At 38.9% G+C, this 23,191-nt stretch overlaps 1 protein-coding gene across 1 annotated transcript in view; it reads right to left on the reverse strand.

Annotated features, from left to right (window-relative positions):
* LOC135703348 (uncharacterized) overlaps window positions 1-17,068 on the reverse strand; it is a 33,275-nt gene extending 16,207 nt beyond the window's left edge. Inside the window, exons 1-2 of the mRNA XM_065224542.1 lie at window positions 16,719-17,068; window positions 16,562-16,626 (exon numbers count right to left, since the gene is read on the reverse strand). Of these exons, the coding sequence (XP_065080614.1) occupies window positions 16,562-16,626; window positions 16,719-16,737 (84 nt within the window). The 5' untranslated portion in view covers window positions 16,738-17,068. The remainder of the gene's footprint in view (window positions 1-16,561; window positions 16,627-16,718) is intronic.
* Between the last annotated feature and the right edge of the window lie 6,123 nt (window positions 17,069-23,191).

Genomic DNA, 23,191 nt, shown 5'->3' on the forward strand with positions numbered 1-23,191 from the left:
GAGTAGTTGGGGCATGGATGGTTCAACCGGTTATTCCCAGTATCATCAAACACTGCCAGACGAATGTCACGATGATTCTGATGTATTTCTCATCAACACTCTCTCCAATATGGGTATATGTGGCGAATAATCCGAACAAAATTATGTGGTTTAACCGCATGCCTCAAAGCATTCGGTTTTGTAGACCATTCATCCTGCAATTTGTGAAAGAGAGTAGAGAGATAATTCTTGCTACAAAACAAGACGTGGATAAAGAAATGCAAGAACTAATACCAGTGAAATTTGATCTATTAAACGAAAACACAATCTTAGTTGATTTTAAATTTGCACTAAGTATGATTGACGGTAAGGTGTTAACATATATTTGTAGTAGTTCATCAATGCAGAACTGTCCAATTTGAGGGGCAACTCCAAACGTAATGAACAACAAAGAGAAATTAGAAGAAGGATTTCTATCCAACGTAGATACCCTAGTTTATGGTATATCTCCACTTCATGCATGGATTCGCTTCCTTGAATGTCTGCTGCATATTTCGTATCGTATGGATATAAAGCAATGGAAAGTTTTACAGTCATGTAAAGAACAGTATCTGCAAAGAAAAAAACAAGTAACGGCACAGCTTTATGAAAAATTTGGAGTTAAAGTTGATCAACCAAGATCGGGAGGAGCAGGTACGAGCACTACAGGTAACATTTCAGTGCCAACATTTCAAAGGGGCGTAATTGCTTTTGTAAACAATGACTTTACCCGTAAATTTCTCGCGAATGAAATCTTACCTCCCCAAAATAACAATGCTAGCTGGTAAAGGAAACATTCCTCTACCTGCTGGTGTCATTATTTTTCATGAGTGAGCTTTTATTCGTGAGAAATCGACGGCTAAAGCCATTGTTTACAAATACAATTACGCCCCTTTGAAATGTTGGCACTGATTTGTCGACGAGGATTCGCAAATCCTCATCTTTTAAGCAGCGTTTTAAATATCGACGAAGAATTAATTGTGAGGTTTCGAAACATTTTAATTACTATCAACAGTCAGGAGCCAATCCCAAGTAACATTGCAAGCTTTATAGAGGTTTTATAGCATTCTACAAGTCTAAATCATGGTCTACATAACCCTCATAAAACCAATATTGTTACTTGGGAATTAATCTAGAAAAAAATGATGCCTATTGCAAAGACACATACCGACTTTATCTTTCTTTATATGATTGGTATAAAATTCCTGCAACCGTACATAAAGTACTTGCTCATGCTGGAGAAAAAACAATTCATTCGCCAGCTCCTCTTGGAATATTAGCAGAAGAAGCAGCAGAAAGTCAGCATAAACAGCTGAAAAAATATCGAATTCACCATGCTAGAAAAAGATCCAGAGTCGAAAATTTACATGATGTCTTCATTCGGGTAACGAATGAATCAGATCCATTCATTAGTACCATTTGGATGGAGAAAAGAAGAAGACAATCAAAAAAAGCGTTGAACTATCCCGATATTGTCAAAGGTTTTTAAGATATTCGAAGATTCTGAAAACAGCTCAACAGTCGGTGATGATAACTGCAATGCATTGGAAGAACTTATGGAAGCTGTCGACGAAGTTGAAGAAGATTTTGCTAGGGATGATAGCAGTGCCGAATAATAAAAACGTGCAATATCGAGAAAACAATAAAAAAAGATTGAAATAAAATCTATACCGTTTCTTCCAATTATTTTTTTTTTATTATAGTCACTTAAACACTCTTGGGTCATTCGTGACTTGTCCGGGGTGAGATTTGAACTCGTAACTTTGGCGTGAGAGGTACGGATGTTAACCACTACGCCGGAGTCGTACCCGTAAAAGTTAATTTTAATCCCCCCAGTTTTCACTCATTCTGTTACCTATCTTATAACTGAAATAAACTAAGAAGAACGAATATAACCATTCTTTGAAATGGAAGCTATGTTGTAAAATTCACAATATGTTGTCCGTAAGTAAATGTTCCAGAAAAAGACTTGAAAATATGATCAATAAAGATCAATTAAAAACTAAGCCCTTTTCAAAACTTGTTCGTGAATCATCAAAATGTGTTCCTCGTCCCTTAGTTAATAATTACAACCATTCAACATCTTACATTGAAGCAAAAATGAAGAAAATATTTTTGTCCGCTTGCTTGTATGGAAATTTCCTATAGTGCTTACGGCCTTCACGAGTACGAGTCTCGGAACGCACGAGCCAGAGAGATGCGAGCTAGAGAAGACGAAGAAAAGGAAGCGCGAGTCTGAAATGTTGAAGAAATTGAAGCACGAGCCAGGCAGGCGCGAGCAAGAGAAGAAGGAGAAGGACGCACAAGCTAGGAATGCTCGAGCCCGAGAAGCGCAAGCCACTGAGGAAAATAGGCTTAAAAATCTCATAAGGCTAGACTTATGAACAACACATATGAATTTCATTAGCGTGACTTATGAATGATTGTTGGGTAACATGAGCTCTTATACGCCTTCAACCATTTCATTATCCCAAGCATTCAAAGACGAGTGGTCAACACACGGGCCTCGTAATCTCAACGTCCAGGGTTCGGTTCCAGTCGGTTCCCATTAATTATTGTTTTCAACATTATTTTTCATAAGGTAAATCAATGAAATCCATACTGATGTCTTGTGGCTAAAATTCATAAATGTTTCTAATAGAATTCTTACGTTCTTTTGCCTGCGTGTATCACAGAATTCGGAATGATCTGCTTCGCCAAGGGAGGCCACCTCCAGAAAGAAAGAAGAATGCTGAAACCGGTGCATAATTGGCCATTCACGTTTCGGGAAGAGAAGGACACCATCTCGCTCAGCTCCAAGTGTTTTTGGATCGCGTCGAGACATTAGTCAGATCGGAGGGAATTAGCGATGAGGGACTGTTGATTTCTATTAAGCATTTGTTGCAGGACGACGCACTCGATGGGTATGCCCGCGCAACGTCACAACAGTTGTTACCGTCATGAGACGCTTTCAAGCAGGAGATCCGCAGAGAGCGTTTGCCATTGATTCTTCACCTGGAAGCCAGTTTTCGTTTTCAAGGAGCCATCGAATCTTTTGCAAAGTATTACCGAGACATTTCAGCGCTTTTCCGGTTTGTGGAGCCGCCGATTCCAGAAGAAGATAAGTGTTTCATAGAGAAAAAAAAAACATGAATGCGGACTATGCAGCAATCGTCACCGTAGCAAGGCCTCAATCGTTGCGGGAGATAGCGGAGATTTGTACCAGCTACGATGCGACAAGAATGCTTCCTTTTGATCTTCTGTTCGATCTCTGATCACCGAAAGACGGCGGAGGACCACGAGTTATTGCTGGTGCAATCCAGTCGGAGCATTCGCGCACCGTCGCACAATGGCGCCAAGCTGGACTTTAATCAAAATAATTTTTTTTTTTTTGGTTTTAAATGATTTGAATTTTTTGATTTTTATATACATATTGAATAAAATTTTCCCACAATATCACAACATTATAAAGAAAATTATTTTTTTAGCAGCTATTCAAAGGTGAGGAGGTCGGGAAATTCTGTGAGAATTTGCATAAAAAACAAAAGCAAACCTCTGTCATTGATATGAATATATCTTTTCAACTATATTTCCGATCTGGGTCAAAATGGTTTTAATTTGAAGGGTTTCCATCCAGCTTATGTTTGCCATTAGATTTATCCAATACAAGTATTCCTTCTCTTTCCTACATTCGATAATAAATGATAAGGCATGCAGAAAATTGCAAATCTTAATGTTTAAGGAGCTTGTAAATTTTTTTGAAACAGTTCGAAAAGATCGCTTGTAGTTCACAATGATGGAAAATTATTGAACTTTTTGGAAATGTACATGTTGTTTTGCCCCTTTTTGCCCCAAGGTATGATTTAAAAAAAAAACTTTGGAGACGATTTTTCAAAAAAGAAACAGTGGAGACGCATGGTAGTTCGTAACACAAAAGGATTTTGCGATGCTTTGATTTTTGTTAGTCCACTTTTCATAGAGATGATGTTTGACGATGAAAATTTTGTATTATCTCAAGATAAATCAGATATATCTTAGATAAAAAGATAGAGTTATTATCCTCAAATACGCATATTTACTGTCAAACCATATTGATTTGCTTCATTTATCGTCATTCAACTGTCATCGCTCTCATAGCTGGCCTCGAATTCAGGCTTACTATAATTTTTCACATCAAAAATTTATTACGACTTCGTAGCGTTTTTTCTCATGATGCTTTCCAGGTATTGTCATTGCGAATTCTCTGAAGCTCCTTATTTATAATTTCTTGAGCTTCCTCTCAAAGCTTGCCAATCGGTACTGATGCTTCGTGAATTATCGAATGTCCGTGAATCAGCAACTTATGGACCGATGTCGGCATGTGATACCAGTCATAGAATTGGACGTACAGACGGCTCGTATTTGTGTGTTTGTGGAATATTTCGAAAACTTTTCAGAATCAATGGATTCTCCACTAGAAAAAGCTTTTGACAGAGTTCGAAATCATATTATCAAATTCAAGTCGATATGGGTGCTTGCCGAAGATATTTCCGCATTTAAAAAAAAACGCCTGGCAGTGTTGCCAGTATTGCTTGTGCCAAAACCAGGACGAGGTATATCAACGTACAGGCCAAGTTTACTAATGAATTCTGTCTGAATGCGATTCTTGTTGCGATTATATTCATACATATGACCTGATTTTACCCACTTGCAAAAGCTGAGCCTGTAGGCGATATGCAATAAACATTCAAAGCAACGAATCCAGCAGTGTAGACTAATGATTCCGAATTTTAAGTAGGCAGTTTCAATAGGTTTTTTCACAATGTTTTCAATATCATTGAAATTTGGCTTTGCACAGGTAACATTGCTGTGCAGATGAAGTCCACGTAATGGCATTAATGGTTTTAGTGTCAATCATAGTCATTGAGAATTTATATTCGATACTAATCACGTATTTTTCTACTTTCAATTACATTGCTTTGAGCTATTTGATTGCGCCAATCATGCGCTCATACTCTTCCGTTGTTTTCTCTTGTCCCAAATCAAACATTCCTCTCCGAATATTCTCAGTGGAACAATTGATGTTAACACTACATGAGCATCAGAGTTTTTCGGATCTTCGAATTTCTGATTGTACTCAGGCATGTTCGTCAAGATCCCATTTCACATAGAGGTGAAAACGTGTGCAACCCTTTTGAGCCGAAGAAATGATTTCTGTCTCGAAAAGTTTGGACAATCTAGAAGCAGTGCGATTAAGGACTTTCTGTAAATCAACTGTACAGTGAACTTTTGATGTATCAAAATGAGTTTCAGGAGGGTAGCACAGTTTTTTAGCTGCTGATATTGATTTGTACGATTGGTACACGATCTTTGCTGTTTCACTGATGATGTTATATTTTCGTTTTGAAAACTTAGCATTAGTAAAAATTGCCAATGCCTGTTCATTTGATATTTTCAAAATTGTACCAGATTTCAAAACGTTCGCCAATTCTTTCTTACCTTCAGCCCGCATTTTCATTTCCGTTTCAAAATATAGCTCACCTTAAATTCAAGAGAATACTAGTTTTAAAAAACAAAATTATAACCAATTAAAGTAATTACTCACTCGTACTACAAGCTCGTCTATGAATTGATCCAACCATTCTGCATTTGCTGTCAGAAATCGTTCATTCAATCGTTTTGCATTGTTCCAGCGGCGTAGGTATTCGCGATACAAAGCGCCGATTGTAACATCGACATCCTGATAAATTATTTCCACATGTCTCGTAATGTATTCGCGAATTGATCTGAATTTTCCTCCCAACTGCCCAGAACGTGTAAACCACCTAGTATATCTTTTCTTTTTAAGAAAATTTATATAACAATGAAAAGAGTTTAACTATTGTGTTTCCAAATATAGTTTCAAATCATGACTTTTTACCTGCTGCTTGGGAATCCATTTTCAGTAGTTTTAAATTCAATCAATACTTTAATGTTATATCTAAATCTGGTCAGCGGATGCAACACACCGGAAAAATGTTTTGATTTTCAAAAAAGCTTATCAGAATCGCCACATTTTTAATAAGGGCAGCACTCCCAAGCAATATTACAAGTTTTATTGAGGTTTTATAGCATACAACAAGTCTAAATCATGGTCTACAGAACCCTCATAAAACCCAAATTGTTACTTGGGCTGTGCTCTTCACGGACAAAAAAAAAGCTACTCACTAGGTGAGTAAAAGCTACTCACTCCTCATAAGCCATTTTGACGTTTAATCGTCTCTCTCTGTCTAGCACATGGGGATAAATCGATTCTTTGTTTACCCACTAATCTGTATCTTTCTTGCTCACATATCTGTGATTAAATGGTTCAGTAATATGCACGGATGAGATGGCAAAAAGCTGTTTTCGACCATGCGAGTGTTAGTCACTTTTGTCGAAAGTGGATCTGCTCACCTGGCTTTTCCAGGAAAAACTTCTCGAATATGTGGAAAATCGGAAGATGCTTCACTCGGTCTATTAGTATAAACCATAGTATTGTATATGACACACCCGTACTTGCGCGTTTCTGATCGAAAAACCGTTTTTCCAGCGGTTTCAAGTAAGGTGATGAGGGGACGTCCATTAAGTACGTCACACCTTAAGGAGGGAGGGGGACATAAAGAATCGCTGATAAACAATGCATTATGTCTAGGCAAAATGCATTGAAAGGGGGAGAGGAGGGATGATTTTCCCTCAATATAGCGTGACGTACTCTATGGATCGCCACTTAAAGTAAAAACATCAAAAACGAACGCTGCATCCTAAAACCACTATAATATGAACTTTCCATCAAATTCAGACAACTTTTGGATTTTTGTCCGAGATTTGTATGGACGGTGTCCACTGTGCGTCGCAACGATCCACCGTATCGTCCAATTTGAACTTATCGGTAGGTGGAAGTCCCTATGTTCGGCCGGCTAGTCAACACAAGGAGCACATATCGTGGTAGGGGTAAACAATAGTTGCAATTTCCAAACCTACGACTGGATGCCTTCCTTCAAATAACAACTGAAGTGCGGTAAAAAATCGGTAGAACTGTTTCAAACACACAGTTGGTACTTGAGCGGGTCGGTTTTCATCTCTTTTTTCCAGTGGTGGCGGGGGGGGGGGACACCCCTCACCATCCCTCTCCAAAGGGGGAGTTTGGTAAAGAGAGATGAAAAAACCGATTTGTACCTTCCTTAAAAAGTTGTTCTAGCTCACTATTCTTATATCCATATGCAATCTTCACACTGCCGTACTCTAACGGAACTATCAACTCTATGCTTTCATCTACTCCATCTATCGTATAACAATTACCACTACAGTCTGTTATTTGAAATTAGCATCTTCAACTATGTAAATCGTTGACTTCACGTAGAAGTAATACTAAAACATATAGTCAAAGTACAAAAATCAAACTTGCCACAAACCTAGAGATTCATAACAAATAGTTTATTCCCAACGAGATCATTATAAATTACTTCGGTCATCTTCTCCTCTACTAACTAGAACTAGAGATCCCTACTTTTCTCGACTATTCAATTTTATATTTGGGTTTCTACGCACGATGGGCCTGTATTACCTGTACTGCTACTGGGTGTGGGTGCACCTGCGTACTCTGCAGGACCAGTTAACAATCAAGCTGCTGTGTGTGGCCGGCGCCGGTGGTGTAGTGGTAAGCGTGACTGCTTTCTAACACCCCGATGGGTCTGGGTTCAATCCCAGCCGAGGTCGGTGGGATTTTTCTGAGGCATAAAAATCTCTGGTCACGTCTTCCTTCGGAAGGGAAGTAAAGCCGTTGGTCCCGGCCCATGTGTGTTGAATGGGTGCGATATCCTACGCAGGTGTGGAAGCTGCCTTCCTGCACATTCGATTGCCGTTAATGGATGGCAATCGATGTCCGTCGGTGATTGGCACTAGATTGCGGAACAGAAACCGACGTTAAATAAAGAAAAGAAGCTGCTGTGTAACTGCTCGTCCCGCCTTCCGTCCGATCGGGGCACACCGCCTAGGGCACGCTCGTAGTCGCTCGGCTAAATTGGACGATATTTGAACATGATCACGAAGCATCGGTGAAAACGTTAGGGCTTTTTTGGAATCCTCATACAGATAAATTTAGTATCAAACTACCTTCACTTGCGGACTCTGATGTCATAACCAAACGAGTTGTGGCTCAACTATTTGATCCATTAGGTCTTGTTGGACCAGTGGTAGCCGCGGCAAAAATGTTTGTTCAGAAACTGTGGAGCGCAAATTTGTCGTGGGATGATCGATTATCTACAGAGTTGACAACTTGGTGGCAGCAATATCGAAATCAATTGCCTGGACTGCAGAATGTAGAAGTGCCTCGACGTGTAATGGTTAGTAGGAATTATTCTTTACATTGTTTTTGCGACGCTTCTGCACGAGGCTATGGCAGTTGTGTGTATGTCGTTTCAGTGGATGAATCTGGCAAACAGCACAGTAATCTTTTGATATCAAAATCACGGGTAGCACCAATCAAAAATCTATCCATACCTCGTTTAGAATTATGTGGAGCTCTTCTTGGATGTCAATTGGTTGATCAGGTTCTTACATCGACAGAATTTCAAGGAGCAGTCACGTTTTGGACTGACTCCACAGTAGTTTTACATTGGATTAATTCCCCACCCTCAACTTGGAAAAAATTTGTTTCCAATAGAATCGCTGAAGTTCAGAGACTTTCTAACGGACATGTTTGGTGGCATGTTCAATCTGAAAATAATCCTGCAGATCATATTTCGCATGGAAATTGTGAAAAATCAGCTCTGGTGGCATGGACCAAGTTACCTCACTCAATCCACGGAGTTCTGGCCAAATTCCATAAATGGTTCAATTTCCAAAGAACTAGTAGGTTTGGAAGGGAAAACTATCTCCTTATTGCTAACGATTGATGAGACTCCTTGGGACATATTTGATCGATTATCTGATCTAGCGAAATTAGTCAAAGTAATCGCTTGGTGTTACCGATTCTACAATAACGTTTGTTCCAACAAAAAGCATCGCATGGCAAGCAATTTAACTGCAGTGAAATCTCTTGTACGAGTAGCTCAACTACAATGCTTTCCTACTGAAATAAATGGACTGGAGAAAGCTAAGGGTGATGATTGTACTTCCACCGAAATGAATTTCAAGTCTTTGTTAAAGGGATTGAATGTGTATTTGCATGAGGATAAACTACTTAGGATAAAGGGATGGCTGGTAAAACTATCAGCACCTATTGATACTCGATGTCCCATTTTGTTGCCAGGTGACCACAGACTAACGAAATTGATAGCACGATCTATACATTTTCAAACGTTGCATGGCGGACCAACGCTGTTGCTTTCGATTAATGCGACAACGCTATTGACCCATTCGTGGAAGAAACCTTGCAAGAAAGGTAGTAGGAGAATGCGTACAATATTTTCGCTGTAGTCCACGCACATCAAGACAAATTATGGCTTCACTTCCCGAAGTTAGGATTACACCAGCTCGAGTTTTCTCAAATTGTGGTCTAGATTATTGTGAACTTTTTTTGGTACGTCCACTTGTGGGCAGAGGAACCTCAGTCAAGGTTTATGTTGCGTGCTTCGTATGCATGGTTTCAAAGACCATTCACCTTGAAGTGGTGTATGACCTTTCCTCACAGTCATGTATAAACGCTATGAAACGCTTTATAGCTAGACGTGGACGATTGGTTAATCTCTACTGTGATAATGCTACAACATTTGTCGGTGCTAAGCGTGAGCTTAATGATCTTCGGGCGCAATTTTTACAGCAGTTTCAATCAGAGGTTTGCAATAATTACTGTCTTAATTAAGGCATTACTTTTAATTTTATTCCCGCTCGCTCCTCACCGCATTTCGGGTGATTATGGGAAGCCGGCGTCAAATACTTTAAGCACCATTTTCGTCGAGTATTCGGAATGAAATCCCTTTGATTAGATGAAATGACTACCGTTATAACTCAAATATAAGCCATTCTGAACTCTAGACCATTGACTCCGCTTTACAATGATCCTAAGGATCTAACCGCGTTGACTCCTGGGCAGCTATTAATCGGAGAACCAATGTTTTCCCTCCCCGAACCCGATGTAACCGATATCAATGTTAATCGATTGAATCGATTACAGGAAATGAGATTTTTGGCACCGATGGGCTCGCGATTATATTAGTCAACTTCATCAGCGTTCGAAATGGCAAACCGAGGTCCAGCGCGATCTATACAAAGGCGCGTTAGTTTTGCTGAACCAAGAAAACCTTCCACCGCTACAATGGGACATAGGACTTATCGTGGACATGTTTCCAGGGAGCGGCGGGCACGTACGTGTAGTTCTAGTGCAAACTTCAAGAGGGTTATTCAAAAGAGCAATAACAGAAGTGTGTCTTCTACCAATAGACGTTTCGCAGAAGTTCGACAAAGAAGAGAGCAAGGAGGTAAGGATGGTGTTCAACGAAAACCTTCACGGGAAGGTAGCAACTCAAAACCAACAGAAAGTTCTAGTTAGGGAAATTGCATGAATGAGTATGTTGAAAATACACTTTTCAACGGGCGCCGGTGTGTTAATTCTTGAAATCAATTTATTTTTAGATAAATTTTGTTACTGTGCGACGATGAATTCGCCTGAAATACAGTTCATTGGATTGCTTATAACTGGAATTGTATTGAGCAATAATTCTATAGTAACGGCGATAGTTTCCGGTAGTTTGAGGTATCATTGTATTTTTATGGTATTGGGTATAAAATCGAGAATTATATAGAATAAAGAACTCACTAGTAAATCGAAACTGTATCTAACAGTGTCTACCAGAAAGAACGTCTCATCAGTAATTCACTGAATCCTCGTAAAGTCAGTTGAAGTTAGTCCCGTTAAAAGTTTAACTAACAAAGATAAATATTCTTGATATTGGGCATTGGACATTTTCCAAGATCACAGATTTGAGAAACTCAAATCAACCGACCAAGCACAATTTCAAGGCTCATGAAATTTGATTAGAATTTCCAAGGCACTTATTCGAAGGGAGTTCTGGGAAGAAGAGGAAAACAAAAGTGAAAAGTGAAATCTGCTTTCAAGGTAGGTCTGAGAAACTCTAGATTCCATGTGAAACATACGGAGAATACCCCAAGGTAGTTCTGAGTAGAATTTCATGGAAATTATGAATAGGATTTAAAGGAAACTTGAATGAATATTCATAGGATTTGTCGTGGAATTTAGAGACAATTTGGAAGGTAATTCCGAGGATTATTTCACGATAATTATCAAAAAAAACTTCAAAGCAATTCAAGGGAAAAATTCGTGAGTATTCTGAGAATAATTTCAAGAAGTTTCTAGTAGATAACTAATCCAGACTATAATCCCTTGGGGATTTTATAAGAATACTTAGGGTATGCTAAAAGAAGGATTACAAACAATTAATGTTAAGAGAAATTTCAAGAGAGTTCTGACTTGAATGACAAACACATTGTGTGGAGAAACTAAAACAACGAACACTATATAACTAATTCAAAAATTGTTTTTTTTTAATCATTTATATGCAAACATTTATGGTAATATCCAGAGTTAATGTACACGTGCATCCATCCCGCGTGATAGAGACACGCTTTCTATAAAATCGTAGGTGCCTGGTACATTTCGAGACGTATTATTTCGCGTTTCTTTTTTGTTCCTACGTGCCTCATTCGTGTCATATGTGCTGTGGCTCGGCGAGCTCCAGGGAGATCGGCAGCGTACATACGTCCTGCGTGCATGTTAAAAGTGGCTGGTTGGTATAAAAAACAGCAGAGAACTGTTGTAGTCCTGTCACATTCTCGTGTTGCTGGTACAACTGATTGATTTCAATCAGTTGGTATTCAGTTTTTGAGGGTTGAGAGATTGTGGTTTTATAGAAGTATTTCAAGCGGAAGATGAGTTAAACGATTACGAACCAATTACCGGCGGAGTTATTTGTTACCGATCCATGCGCATGGAATTTTCATGGTTCAAAATATTGATTTAGCTCCACAAGTTCAAACGATTTCAAATCAGCTCCTTTTCATTCTCACAAAATTTGTGAACTCATACTGCACTTGGCCCTTTGAAGTTAAGGTGGGAATTGAAAAATTGAACGTAAGGATAATTAGTTATTAATTGGTTAGGAAGATGATGTTCTTCTGACATGGTTCATTTACTACTCAGACAACATTGGAATAATAGGACAAAAAATCGAGGCTATTATGTCATAAGGTGTTGCCCTGAAAACAGCCGATTAATCCTACCAGCAAGTTATCAACTTGGAAATTAATTAATAACAAATTTTCTTGACATTCAATTAAAAAGTGGTTTTCAACAAAGTTGTTGCTGGGAAATTTTTACGAAAGAGCCCCCTCTCTTTCGTAAGGGGGCCCCCCCTGGCTCTGATGGACAACTTTTCTGTAAATCATTATGGTGCAGGGCTAGAACGATGAGGACAAAAAATATAATTTTCTCATAGTAATTCCCATATAAACTTCAAAGAGCAAGTGCAGAATTAGTTCGCCACCAAATATGCTCAAATTTTGCGACATTGATCAGCATGATTTGGATCCGATTGATCTTGGTGGATCAAATTGATAGGTATTATGCAGCTGGCAGAGAACCAATAGTTCGGAGGGCCCTTTAAAAAAAACTTCGTTGTTGAAATTGATTCGTGTGACTTCATCCATCAGTATTTTCAGCCTTTCAAGCTGTAGCCGACATCACTAGTTAATTCAAACATGTACCTAAATTTGAGAACGGTTCAAATATATTTAGATAAAAAGCATGGTGTGTTCGTCCCAAGTAGTAGTCAACCTGAAAATATGATGAGAAATAAGAATACTGGATTGTAAATTTTGGGATGAATCCAACATATTTGTCACACTCAACGGTCAGTATCTGAATCGGAAACCAAGTTTTCCAAAATGTTTATTTAGTAGGCTATATCTTTGAAAGCTCTGCGGAGCCGAAGGACTAAACAAATATTACAATGGAGATCTAAATCGATTTCCTATACTTTTTTTTGTGCTTGCAACGCATCGAATCTCGATAGATCCGCAAACCCTTGCTACCGAGGATGCTGATGTTCGTTTTTGCATGCTTTATCGGCCTCCTGAGGGCACGTCCATTATCACCACCTCTTCATGCAGCACCTCTACCACTTCCTCTGTTGATTTGCTGGTGCTGTCTGACAATGCACCTACAGCCACTATACCAGGGTACGAACTGCTATCCGAGAGGCAAAGAATTTTGTAGTTCTTCAAGAAACTTCAGGAAACTTTCTTGAAGTGCAGATTTTTCTTTAAAGTTCAGCTAACTTTGTAGAAGCTCACCGAAGTTCAGTAAACTTCGTAGAGTTTCATCGAACTGCTTCGATAACTCTTCTTCTACGTACCTGAAAAAGTTATAAGACAACGACACTTCACACACCTCGCAGCTCGTAATTGACAGTATGGGCTGAATGAGGCTATTCATACTGTCGATAATGTGATTAGTAACACTTATGCTTCATTTGACACTAATGTTCCGTTAACTGTTTTCACTAGAACGCTGTCCTGATTTTGAATGTTTCTTTCGTATAATTATTATATTTTGTTTTATGCATTAAGACCAACATATGTCAGCTGAATCATGAGCTAAATTTAGTGAAATTATTTGAAGTTCTGAAAACATGGAAAAGTTCAGAAAACTTCGTAGAAGTGGGAACTTTATACAAGTTTAGGTATCTTCGTAGAAGTTTATTGTTTAATGGCAGGGAACCTCTTTATTATTCAGGGACCTTTTTTATAACTTCAGAGTTTTGATAAAACCTCATGGACTTGAAATAGTTCAGAGAATTCCGCACAAATTCAGGAAATTTCGTGCGTCGAACTTTGCGGAAAATCAACGAGAAACGTAGACGTGAAGCAAGCTTTGATGAAGTTTTGTAGACTGCTTAATAATTCGAGGAACTGCGTATAACTTCATAGAAGTACAGGGCATTTTGAAAATGTTCAGGGAATTTCGCACAGATAGAAGACTTCAGGGATCTTCGGTTCAGTTTAGGGAACTTCATAGCAGTTTGTCAGAGATCTTAAAAGTCTCAATGAACTTCCTGGAGATGAAGATTTTGGACCATCGTTTAATTTCAAGGTACTTTGAAATTTGAGTAAATTTTCTAAAACTTAAGGAAATTTTGTAGATGTACAGGTAACGTTGCATAAGTAACAGTATATTCTTTCAGATATGCTCCCTAGACAGCCAGGAAGTTTTAAAAGATCAGCATTTGCTGATGTTCTTCTGATCTGAATTAGCGGGCTGCTAAAAAAAAAAGGATGACTTAAGAATGTGCTTAAGTTTTGGAATATCATAATTTTTCAAATGGATAGATCAACTTTCAACACGGTATTTTCCAAATTTAAACCATACACTCTGGCAACATGGCGGCAACATGGGTATTTAATTGGTTGATCTGTTGCAGGTTGTCGCAATGGCTCTACCACTTTCTGGTTTGTTTTAGCGAGATGGTGGCGCTTGGTGGTCACTTTGTGGAATTGGTGCTGATACTCAGGCGCTTCAAAGGCAAGGTCGTCCATTATCTAACCGAAAAGGTTATTTCTTCTTAGTGATTACGGACGTCGACGCGAAAACGATGCCATCGAAACCCGCAGATCGTACCGTGCCAACCAGAAAGCGATTTGAAACATCGGAACAGAAGGTCGGTAGACTTGGTGATATTAATAATTGGAATGGTAAATATTATAATAACATTGCTGCATTCGTAGCATTCCGATATAATCTATTCAAAATATATACCAGTTCTGTTGCCGATGAATGGTTAAATTACGTTGAAAATGTGCGAACGTCTTGCAACGGTCAAATCCCCGTACTAAACAATACTGATACTGAAAATATCGTGTCAACAGATGTTAGTCATGCAAGTGCAGTTAAGTGTTGAACCGGAAAAAATAAACAAAGAATATTCTAATTGACTGGCAAATTAATGGCTTTTGCTATTAGTGGATTTCAAGAATTTAAGCACTGCAAATATATGCTACCTTTCCTCTAAAATAGGAATGATTTGTGCAAACGCAAATGAAATGTCGGTCAAAGCAATCAAGTTCCAACAGCCTGTATTTCGCTTACCTTGCACCTTTCAGAACTTCGAGCTCTGCAGTTCTAGCATTAATCGTAGCACATGAGATGAGGCACATGAGATCAGCGCGAGCCTCGCGCACGCCAGGATTTTTGGGTGTCGCATTTGTTTCCCGCTCATATCTTATTCTCGCGTGTCTCTTTCTCGCTCGTCACATGTTGTTTTCGTTGCGACGGGAGACGGTTTGTTGAGAGTCTCGGCAGCACATTTTTGCACACACGAGGAAAATGTAACTCTGGTAATATCACAGAGAACAGACGACCAACTTCCGCCAAGAACTTTTTTTCCCTTGATTTGCTTTCCGTCGATCTTGTTTACCGTACTGAATCCCAATGCTATGGACGCCAGGAAGACAGTTCCCACACCTGGACCCTACCTATCGATCCATCATTTCATAGACCGAGGACCAACGGCTTTACTTCCCTTCCGAAGGAAAATCCCGGCGGCGTCAATTGGGATTGAACCTTAGCCCTTTTGGGGTGAGAGGCAATCACGCTTATTACTACATCACAATCACGCTTATCGATGAAGAGAATCGATCAATGGAGATTGGAGGTGACACGAGAATTTCCCACACTGCACTCCGCGACGGACGACAACGAATCACTGATTCAAGAGGCGTTGACATGCCAACATACAACTTCCCGAGAGAGACATCCCTCTTCCCCTGAACGAGCGCCAACTGTCGGGTTCGGATGTCTGCATCCACCTGTAACATTGAATTGCTCCTCCGAGAGATTAACCAGCTCAATTTCGACACATTATTTACTCATTCAGCAGGGAACCTTGGACCAAATTGGAAACTTCAGTGATTGTGGACAGAGTGACGAATAGTGCACGTGCACCACGACACCGTGTTTTTTGGTATCGACAACATCACCTTTGCTTGGTCATCCTCATAAAGCGAAAACTACGAAGAAAAAGCACTTCGGCTGGAGAAGCTGGTTTGCCACGAGCTGCTCCCTCTGAAGCTACTGAAGGATCTCGAGAAGGAGCACATCGGTCGGAGTTACTCCTGCCTTCACTTCTCTAAACAAACACCGGTACCGTCGTCCGGTTGGCTATGCTGGTGATGTCGTTGAGCACAGCAGAAATGCAATGGAGCGTTTCCAAAGCTTCTGTTACACTTGTCGCAACACTAATGTACGAAAAATTGAATTTGTAGCAAACTTCACAAAAACCAAATTTTCTCTGCACCGATTGGTCTGAAACCTTATCACGTGTGTAAAAACCCTTAGAATAAGATCTCTCTGCAGAAGTCGGTAGTTGTTACGAATTCGTGATAAACCGGCTAGATGTTTTTTTTGTAAAACCTACACTTTTTCACCAGTTTTTCAAAGCACTATTTGCCCACTTTGCTACAGCAAATACGTAGTCGCGATTTATGAAACGATCATTTAATAAGCGTGCACATTTTTCAACACAATTCACTTATCAGATTCTATTTAACGTACCCGCCTATCATCCAGATCCTTGCTTAGCACTTTGAAACATATCTTCGGTTCAGTGGATACTGGATCTGAGGATTAAAGGCAATGGTCGAAAGGTTAAAAGACAGTTGAATCCGAAAAAGAAACAAAACTTTTGATCAATCACCTTCATCCCTTGTACCTGATTGAAGCTGAGCCATGATCGACTCCCTTCAACGAACTAAGATTCCACTCGATCGAAGCAGCCAGCTCAAGCCACAGAAGCACCCGATTCCAAGTGTGGACCGAATCAAACTGAACAAGACGAAAACATATCACAAACATGGAAATCAATTCTCTGCGAATTCACGAGTTAATTAGCTCTCCCATGCGTGCCGATTGAGAGTAGTTCTATTTTGGGAACGCTTGACGCTGTTTTCTCAGAACCACCTTAGCGCCATTCAACAACAACTAGACTTGAATTAATTTATTCGTTTTGTGACATCAGTACGGTTTTAGACCAGTGCCATAATATTCGAGTATGGGAAACACGTTCGCGCACTTTGAACACGCCAATTGAAGTCCCGGTAATAATGGAACATTTCGATTTATCGTGACGCGTCATATTTACTAAACATATGAGTATAATTAGTTCAAAGACCATCGAACGATAATAAACAATGTGTATAACTGATAATTCAGTATTGCACTCCACCATTCATTATGGTATTATGGAATCATAAGATGTTTTTTTTCCCTTGATTTGTTTTCCGTCGATCTTGTTTTCCGTGTTAAGCACCAATGCTACCCACGCCACGAAGGCAGCTCCCGCACCTGGACCCTACCTATCGACCCATCAACTCATGAACCGGGGACAAACGGCTTTACTTCCCTTCCGATGAGCAGAGATTTTATGCCCCAGAAAATCCCGACGACTACTTTTCGATATAGTGTGCTTTCAGAAACCGCTGAAGAAGAGTTGTAGTCGGACGTACTTGAACGGCTATCGCACATCAAGGCTGGTGATGGTGTTCCAGAATTATCGAAAGGAGAAGATAATGGATTATTTCAGCTTTAAATCAAAATCACAACAAGTTATTCTTCTGATTTTTTTTTATCTTTAGGCAACATACCGTAAATACAGACTTAATCCATTTCGACTCCATGCTTCGACCAATAAAACATGAAGCTGCTAATCCATGCTTTACTGTTGGCTTGATATTTTCTTCTCGTTCCTTCCCTTAGCGACATAAAAAACGTAATAATTCATCTTCGGATTGGTGTTGAAGATAAAACTTCACGATGCCACCGTTAGAAATCATGTTGACAGTAGTTTCCCGATTGCGAAGATATCCGCTAGGCTGTTAGCAATTAATTGCAATCGATCGTGCTAAAGTTTCTATGATAAACATATATAGCACTTAAAAGTAGGCCAATATATATTAGGATGGGTCATCATGATCATTTTTTTAGAACAATGATTTTTTTGATTCCATTTGGGGTACCAAACAACTGTGCAAAATTTGGGGACGATTGGTTGTAACCTGGGAGGGAGAAACAGACTCGGAAAATGTGAATGTCAAGTGAAGCCAGAAATGAGCTGTCACAAATTGTCAGTGGGAGCCAGCAGTACAAAACATCAATCAATGGGAAGTATTGATATCGAATACAAAATATTTTCTTGCTTGAAAACAATTTGCACTGCAAAATTTTCGTTTCTTCAGTTCAGGAATCGGTATGTAATTTAGCTAAATTGTAGTGTATCAAGCATGTTATATCGTAAATTTGATAGTTTTCTCAAAATGGAGGGGGTTGTAGAGATATTCAGGTACGGTTACTCTAAATTTTCGGGTTCGTGTCGGGTACGAGTATACGAAGAAAATATTTTTGAGTTCGGATCGGGTAAGGGGTATATTTGGGTACGGGTAGCATCGAGGGGCACGCAAAAACTTCAACTCCGGCACAGGAAGCAGCCGTAATTAAATTAATTCCATTCATTACAGGGGTCAGGTCGGGTTCGGGTTTTTGAAATTTTTGTAAATTGGTTACGGGTTTGGTTCGGGTATTCAAATGTCTATATCCGACCATCTTTATGGGATTGTTTGTTAATGTGCTCAGACGTGGTCAAAACATCATACTCTGGCTCTGGGATTCCCACATCATTCCGGTACATGATATTACCTACGCGTTTATTATTATACCTGAGCAACTTGAATGAATTTTCATTCTCACTAGCTCTAATCCTTGAGCCCGAATGAGTTTCTTCGTTACACGCTGTACCACAGACCGGTTCACTTTGTGGTTCGAACTTTTCCTCCAAATCTAGATCGTTCCTGGCGACTTCCGGGTCTGAATCCTCTTCAGTGTTCTGTTCATCTTTTTCATCTCCAATAGCAACCCATTCAGGCACCACAGCAGCAAAGTTCGCGTAATTATGATCCAGAAGAGCCGGCGAAGAGTAGAGGGGACGGGATTTATAAAAGTCCAACAACCGATCGCTCTCTTCCGGTTCGTCTTCAGGAGGTAGCAAGAAAGCTTCAATCGACGGAACGGCATCTTTATTTTCGTTTTCTTCCCATTTTTATCGACGCGGAAGCAGTCCTCTAAGAGATGGGCCTGCAAATAATTAAAAAAGATCATAGCAACATTGATAAAATGCAAAACACTTGTACCGTCAACACTTACGCTACAGACTCGCGAGCCTGGTTTAATTTCGCCGGTTCCGGAATCCATCCGACAGAACTTAATCCATTGGGATCTTGTGATATAATCAGTAGGAAAGCGCAAAACACCCAATCCAGGATAATTCCTGCTGTTCCGGCCGCAGTATTTCACCTGACACTTCATTTTGGCTGATTCACTACGAGTCTCTACAAGTGATTTTTCAACTCCAACTTTCCACAAGCATTAAGTCATCCGACGGTAATACGTAAACAGCAGAGACACGAAAAACCGAAACCCCTCATTATGGGAACAAATTACTTGATAATTTTTATTTGCCAAGAATTTTCTTGCGCAATATTGTGGTTGATTTATTAGATTTTGTGTGTAGTATTTGCTTCTCCCTCCCAGGTTGTAACCAGGCTTTCCGCATTGAATTGAAATTTGTATGGAAATTAGTATGGGAAAACCTACTTTTTTGCATCTTTATTACTAGGGGCCACAATTTTGCACAAACCACGCATAAAGTATAGCCCAGAAAGTACCTAACAACTTTGCATAAAAATGTTATGTACTAGAATGCCCTTAAAAAAAGTTATAGCTTTTCAAAGATCAATGTTTCGAGTTAATGCCAAAAATCCCTTTTTATGCCAACACTGCCGGTGTAGCAATGAAAGTCAGAATCCAAATTGGTAGATAATAATGTTATCGTTTTGGTATGTTCAGATGAAATATTCAAACACAATAGATCTATCTCATATGCGTAGTTGAAGGGGGATGGGGTACAAGGGCACTATGGGGCATTGATTTAGGGGTGGCGCAAACGCGTCAAAGTTTGACTTTTTCACTCTCTAAAATCTCCCAAGAGGAGGGTACATGAAATTTCGGAAAACAAAAATTTTTTTTGATGCCAAATGTCTTAAAAATGCATGAAACGTCGAGATTTGGTGTTATCTCGATTTTTTTTTTTTTTCAAAAATCGACTTTCTGGGACTTTTTTCATGAGTTCTATATGGAATATAGAAGATTGATGAGTCGGCTTCTAAAACTGTTCACAATTGTCTCCAACCTGCTTATATATCGAATTAAACCACCATTTAGGATCTAATACGAAATAATTCACTAGGGTGGTCCAATTATTCTTCATTAGGGTGGTCCAAAAATCAAAATAGGTATGTGAAAACCATTACTTTTTACCAAACGCATGTAACTGAAAATATCATCATGTTGTGTTTTGGAATTTTTAAGAATCCAAACTTCAAAACATTTGATGATATTACTTTTTAGTATCTGAGACCACGTAAAATAGAAGCATAGACAGACATAAATCGTAGAATAATTCCGAAAATTGTACAGGACAACCGTTAGTGCTGTTTAATTTACAGTACAATCTGACGAAAGTACAATGACTTTTTAACATATCCACCTAATAAGGGACAACCCTTTATATGTGTTTCTTTTAAATTCCTACCCTATAGAGATGCCAAAAAAGTACCCGCATAAAGCATATTGTTTATCTGGCTTCCTTTTGGGTATTAATTAAAAAACACACACTAACAGTGTTCTCCTACAGGCAAGCAACAGTCTCAAGTACTTATTTCTACGTAAACTTTTCTACCTTAGCTTTTTCTACCTATGCTTTAGTATAAAAAAGGATGCGATCTGAGGATGTATGATCAATCAGTAGTGCGTTTGAAGAAGACAACAAGCAGGGAACTGATAGAGAATAGTACGACAGTTTGTTAAAAATGGTTGACATTTGGCTAGATGGAGAATATCTGCCGTCGTTCGGCCATTCTGTTAACTTGCCGACGTATAGTGAAGGTTTTCGTAAATATATGTTTCATTTGCGTGCTGAAAAAAAAAGTTGTAAGCTTAGTGCCTTCCTAACAATAAAGAAATTAAAGGATGCTTGGAAGAAAAAAAACTTAACACATTTGGTAAATGACATAAGCATAAAGAAAAAACTGTTACTATTTTTCAATACCTGGAAAGCCTTATTAAAATGCAAACTTAGAATGGCTAAAAAAGACGTCGAAAAAAGGAACACATTTCATGGATCATTGCGGAGTTTGTTTGATATCGGGAAGAATTTTAAGGCAAAAACCCGTGAAGAAAAGCAGGCGATGCAATATTTGTAAAAACAGCGGGAACAAGCTCATCTTGAAGAAGAAACTGAGGTTCTCCTCTCCCTACCAATGAAACCATTTCGTGTAGCGATTTTGAGGAAGAAGGGGCAAGCCAAAGACCGGATCAAATTTGTATGCAACCTCAATTGAAACATCATCACAAAACGACAGCCAGGCTGGGTCAGTGTACTTGCCTAGTACATCCGAAAGAGCTTCTCCAAAAACAGGTACGTTGTGATGTTTTACTAATGTTTTTTTTTTTTTTTTTTTAGATTATACACCTATTACCATCCATATTAATATATTTTGAACGTTCTAGTTTCTCCAAAACCAGCTTTGAAACGTAAATCGCAACTGATACGAGTTGTTACAGTTGAGGTAGCTGCTGCATTGGACCGCTGTAAAGTGAGTGATCGAAATGCTGTGTTTCTAATATCATCGATCGCTAAAGCTTTAGGGCACGATGTTTCATCATTATTGTTGAACAAGGAATCTGTCAGAATCGCCAGAGCAGGAATTCGCTTACAAATGCAACATGATTTAAAAGCGTCGTTTAAGCCAGATATAAATTTAACAGTACATTGGGATTCTAAGCTGCTACCTAACATATTACCATACAAAGCTCTGCCAAAAACCGAGCTCTTGGCTATAGTTGTATCAGGCGAAGGCATTAGCAAATTATTGGCTGTTCCACCCATCGAAAACTCTACGCACTATGGGGCATTTTCATACAACCAGGCGGTCAAAAATATTTCTATCATTTTTTCACAATTTCTGCTATTATTCTTGCTTTGTTTCATCAATATAAGGTGTGCGTTATCACTTTTCAACATTTTCACGACCAACTTTTGAAAAGGGCCTAACTTTTGATTAGTTAAAATTTAATTTTTACGGTTTTATAACGGTTACAGTTTCAAGCTTGTTTTCAGAGAATAAAATCTATTGAACAAAGACAACCTACCATGATTTTATTGGGGGGAATACCGTAAAAAATAAAAAAATAAACCTTTTTTATGGAAATCCGTTTATTTTTTTCAACAAATCTTCTGTAAAAAAAATACAAAAAGCCATGATACAATAATCAAAATCAAATATGTTTCAACGAATTTCTTTTTATTCCTCTGTTATAATATCATCATGAACAAATTCTTCTTCAATTTCATCGACTGCTTTCATAAGTTCCTCCAAGGCATTGAAGTTATTAGTATCGACTACTGAATCACTTACAGAATTTGCAAATATCATGAAACTTTTCACGATGTCGGGATAATCCAGGGAGACTTTTTTCTGTCGTCTTTTTGCCATCCAAATGGAACTGATCAGTGGGTCCGATTCATTAATGGCACGAATAAAGACATCTTGTAAATTTTCTACTCTTGATCGTTTTCTTGCATGATGGGTTCGATATTTTTTCAATTGTTTATGTTGACTTTCTGCTGCCTCTTCCGCTAATGAACCAAGTGGTGCTGGTGAATGTTTGATTATTTCCCTGGCATGAGCGAGAACTTTATGCACGGTTGTAGGAATTTTGTACCAATCATACAATTTAAGATAGAGCCTATATGTTTCCTTGCAATATGCATCAAATTTTTCTGGGTTTATTGGCTCTTGGCAGTTAATAGCAATTAATATATTCCGGAATCTGAAAATTAACTCTTCATCAATGTTCAGCATGGAGCTTAAAAGCTTGGGATTTCCAAATGCTCTTCGACAAACGTTTCCTGTAGTACTGGTACCTGCTCCACCCGATCGTGGTTGATCCACTCTTACTCCAAATTTTTCGTAAAGCTGTGTCGTCACATGTTTTTTTCTTTGTTCATTTAGTTCTTTGAACGGTTTCGTTACCTTCCATTTTTTGATATCCATTCTGTATGCAATATGCAAA

This window comes from Ochlerotatus camptorhynchus, unplaced genomic scaffold (genome assembly GCF_037179485.1).
Source record: "Ochlerotatus camptorhynchus isolate MF236.1 unplaced genomic scaffold, CSIRO-AGI_Acam_v1.1 ptg000212l, whole genome shotgun sequence".
Classification (NCBI taxonomy): domain Eukaryota; kingdom Metazoa; phylum Arthropoda; class Insecta; order Diptera; family Culicidae; genus Ochlerotatus; species Ochlerotatus camptorhynchus.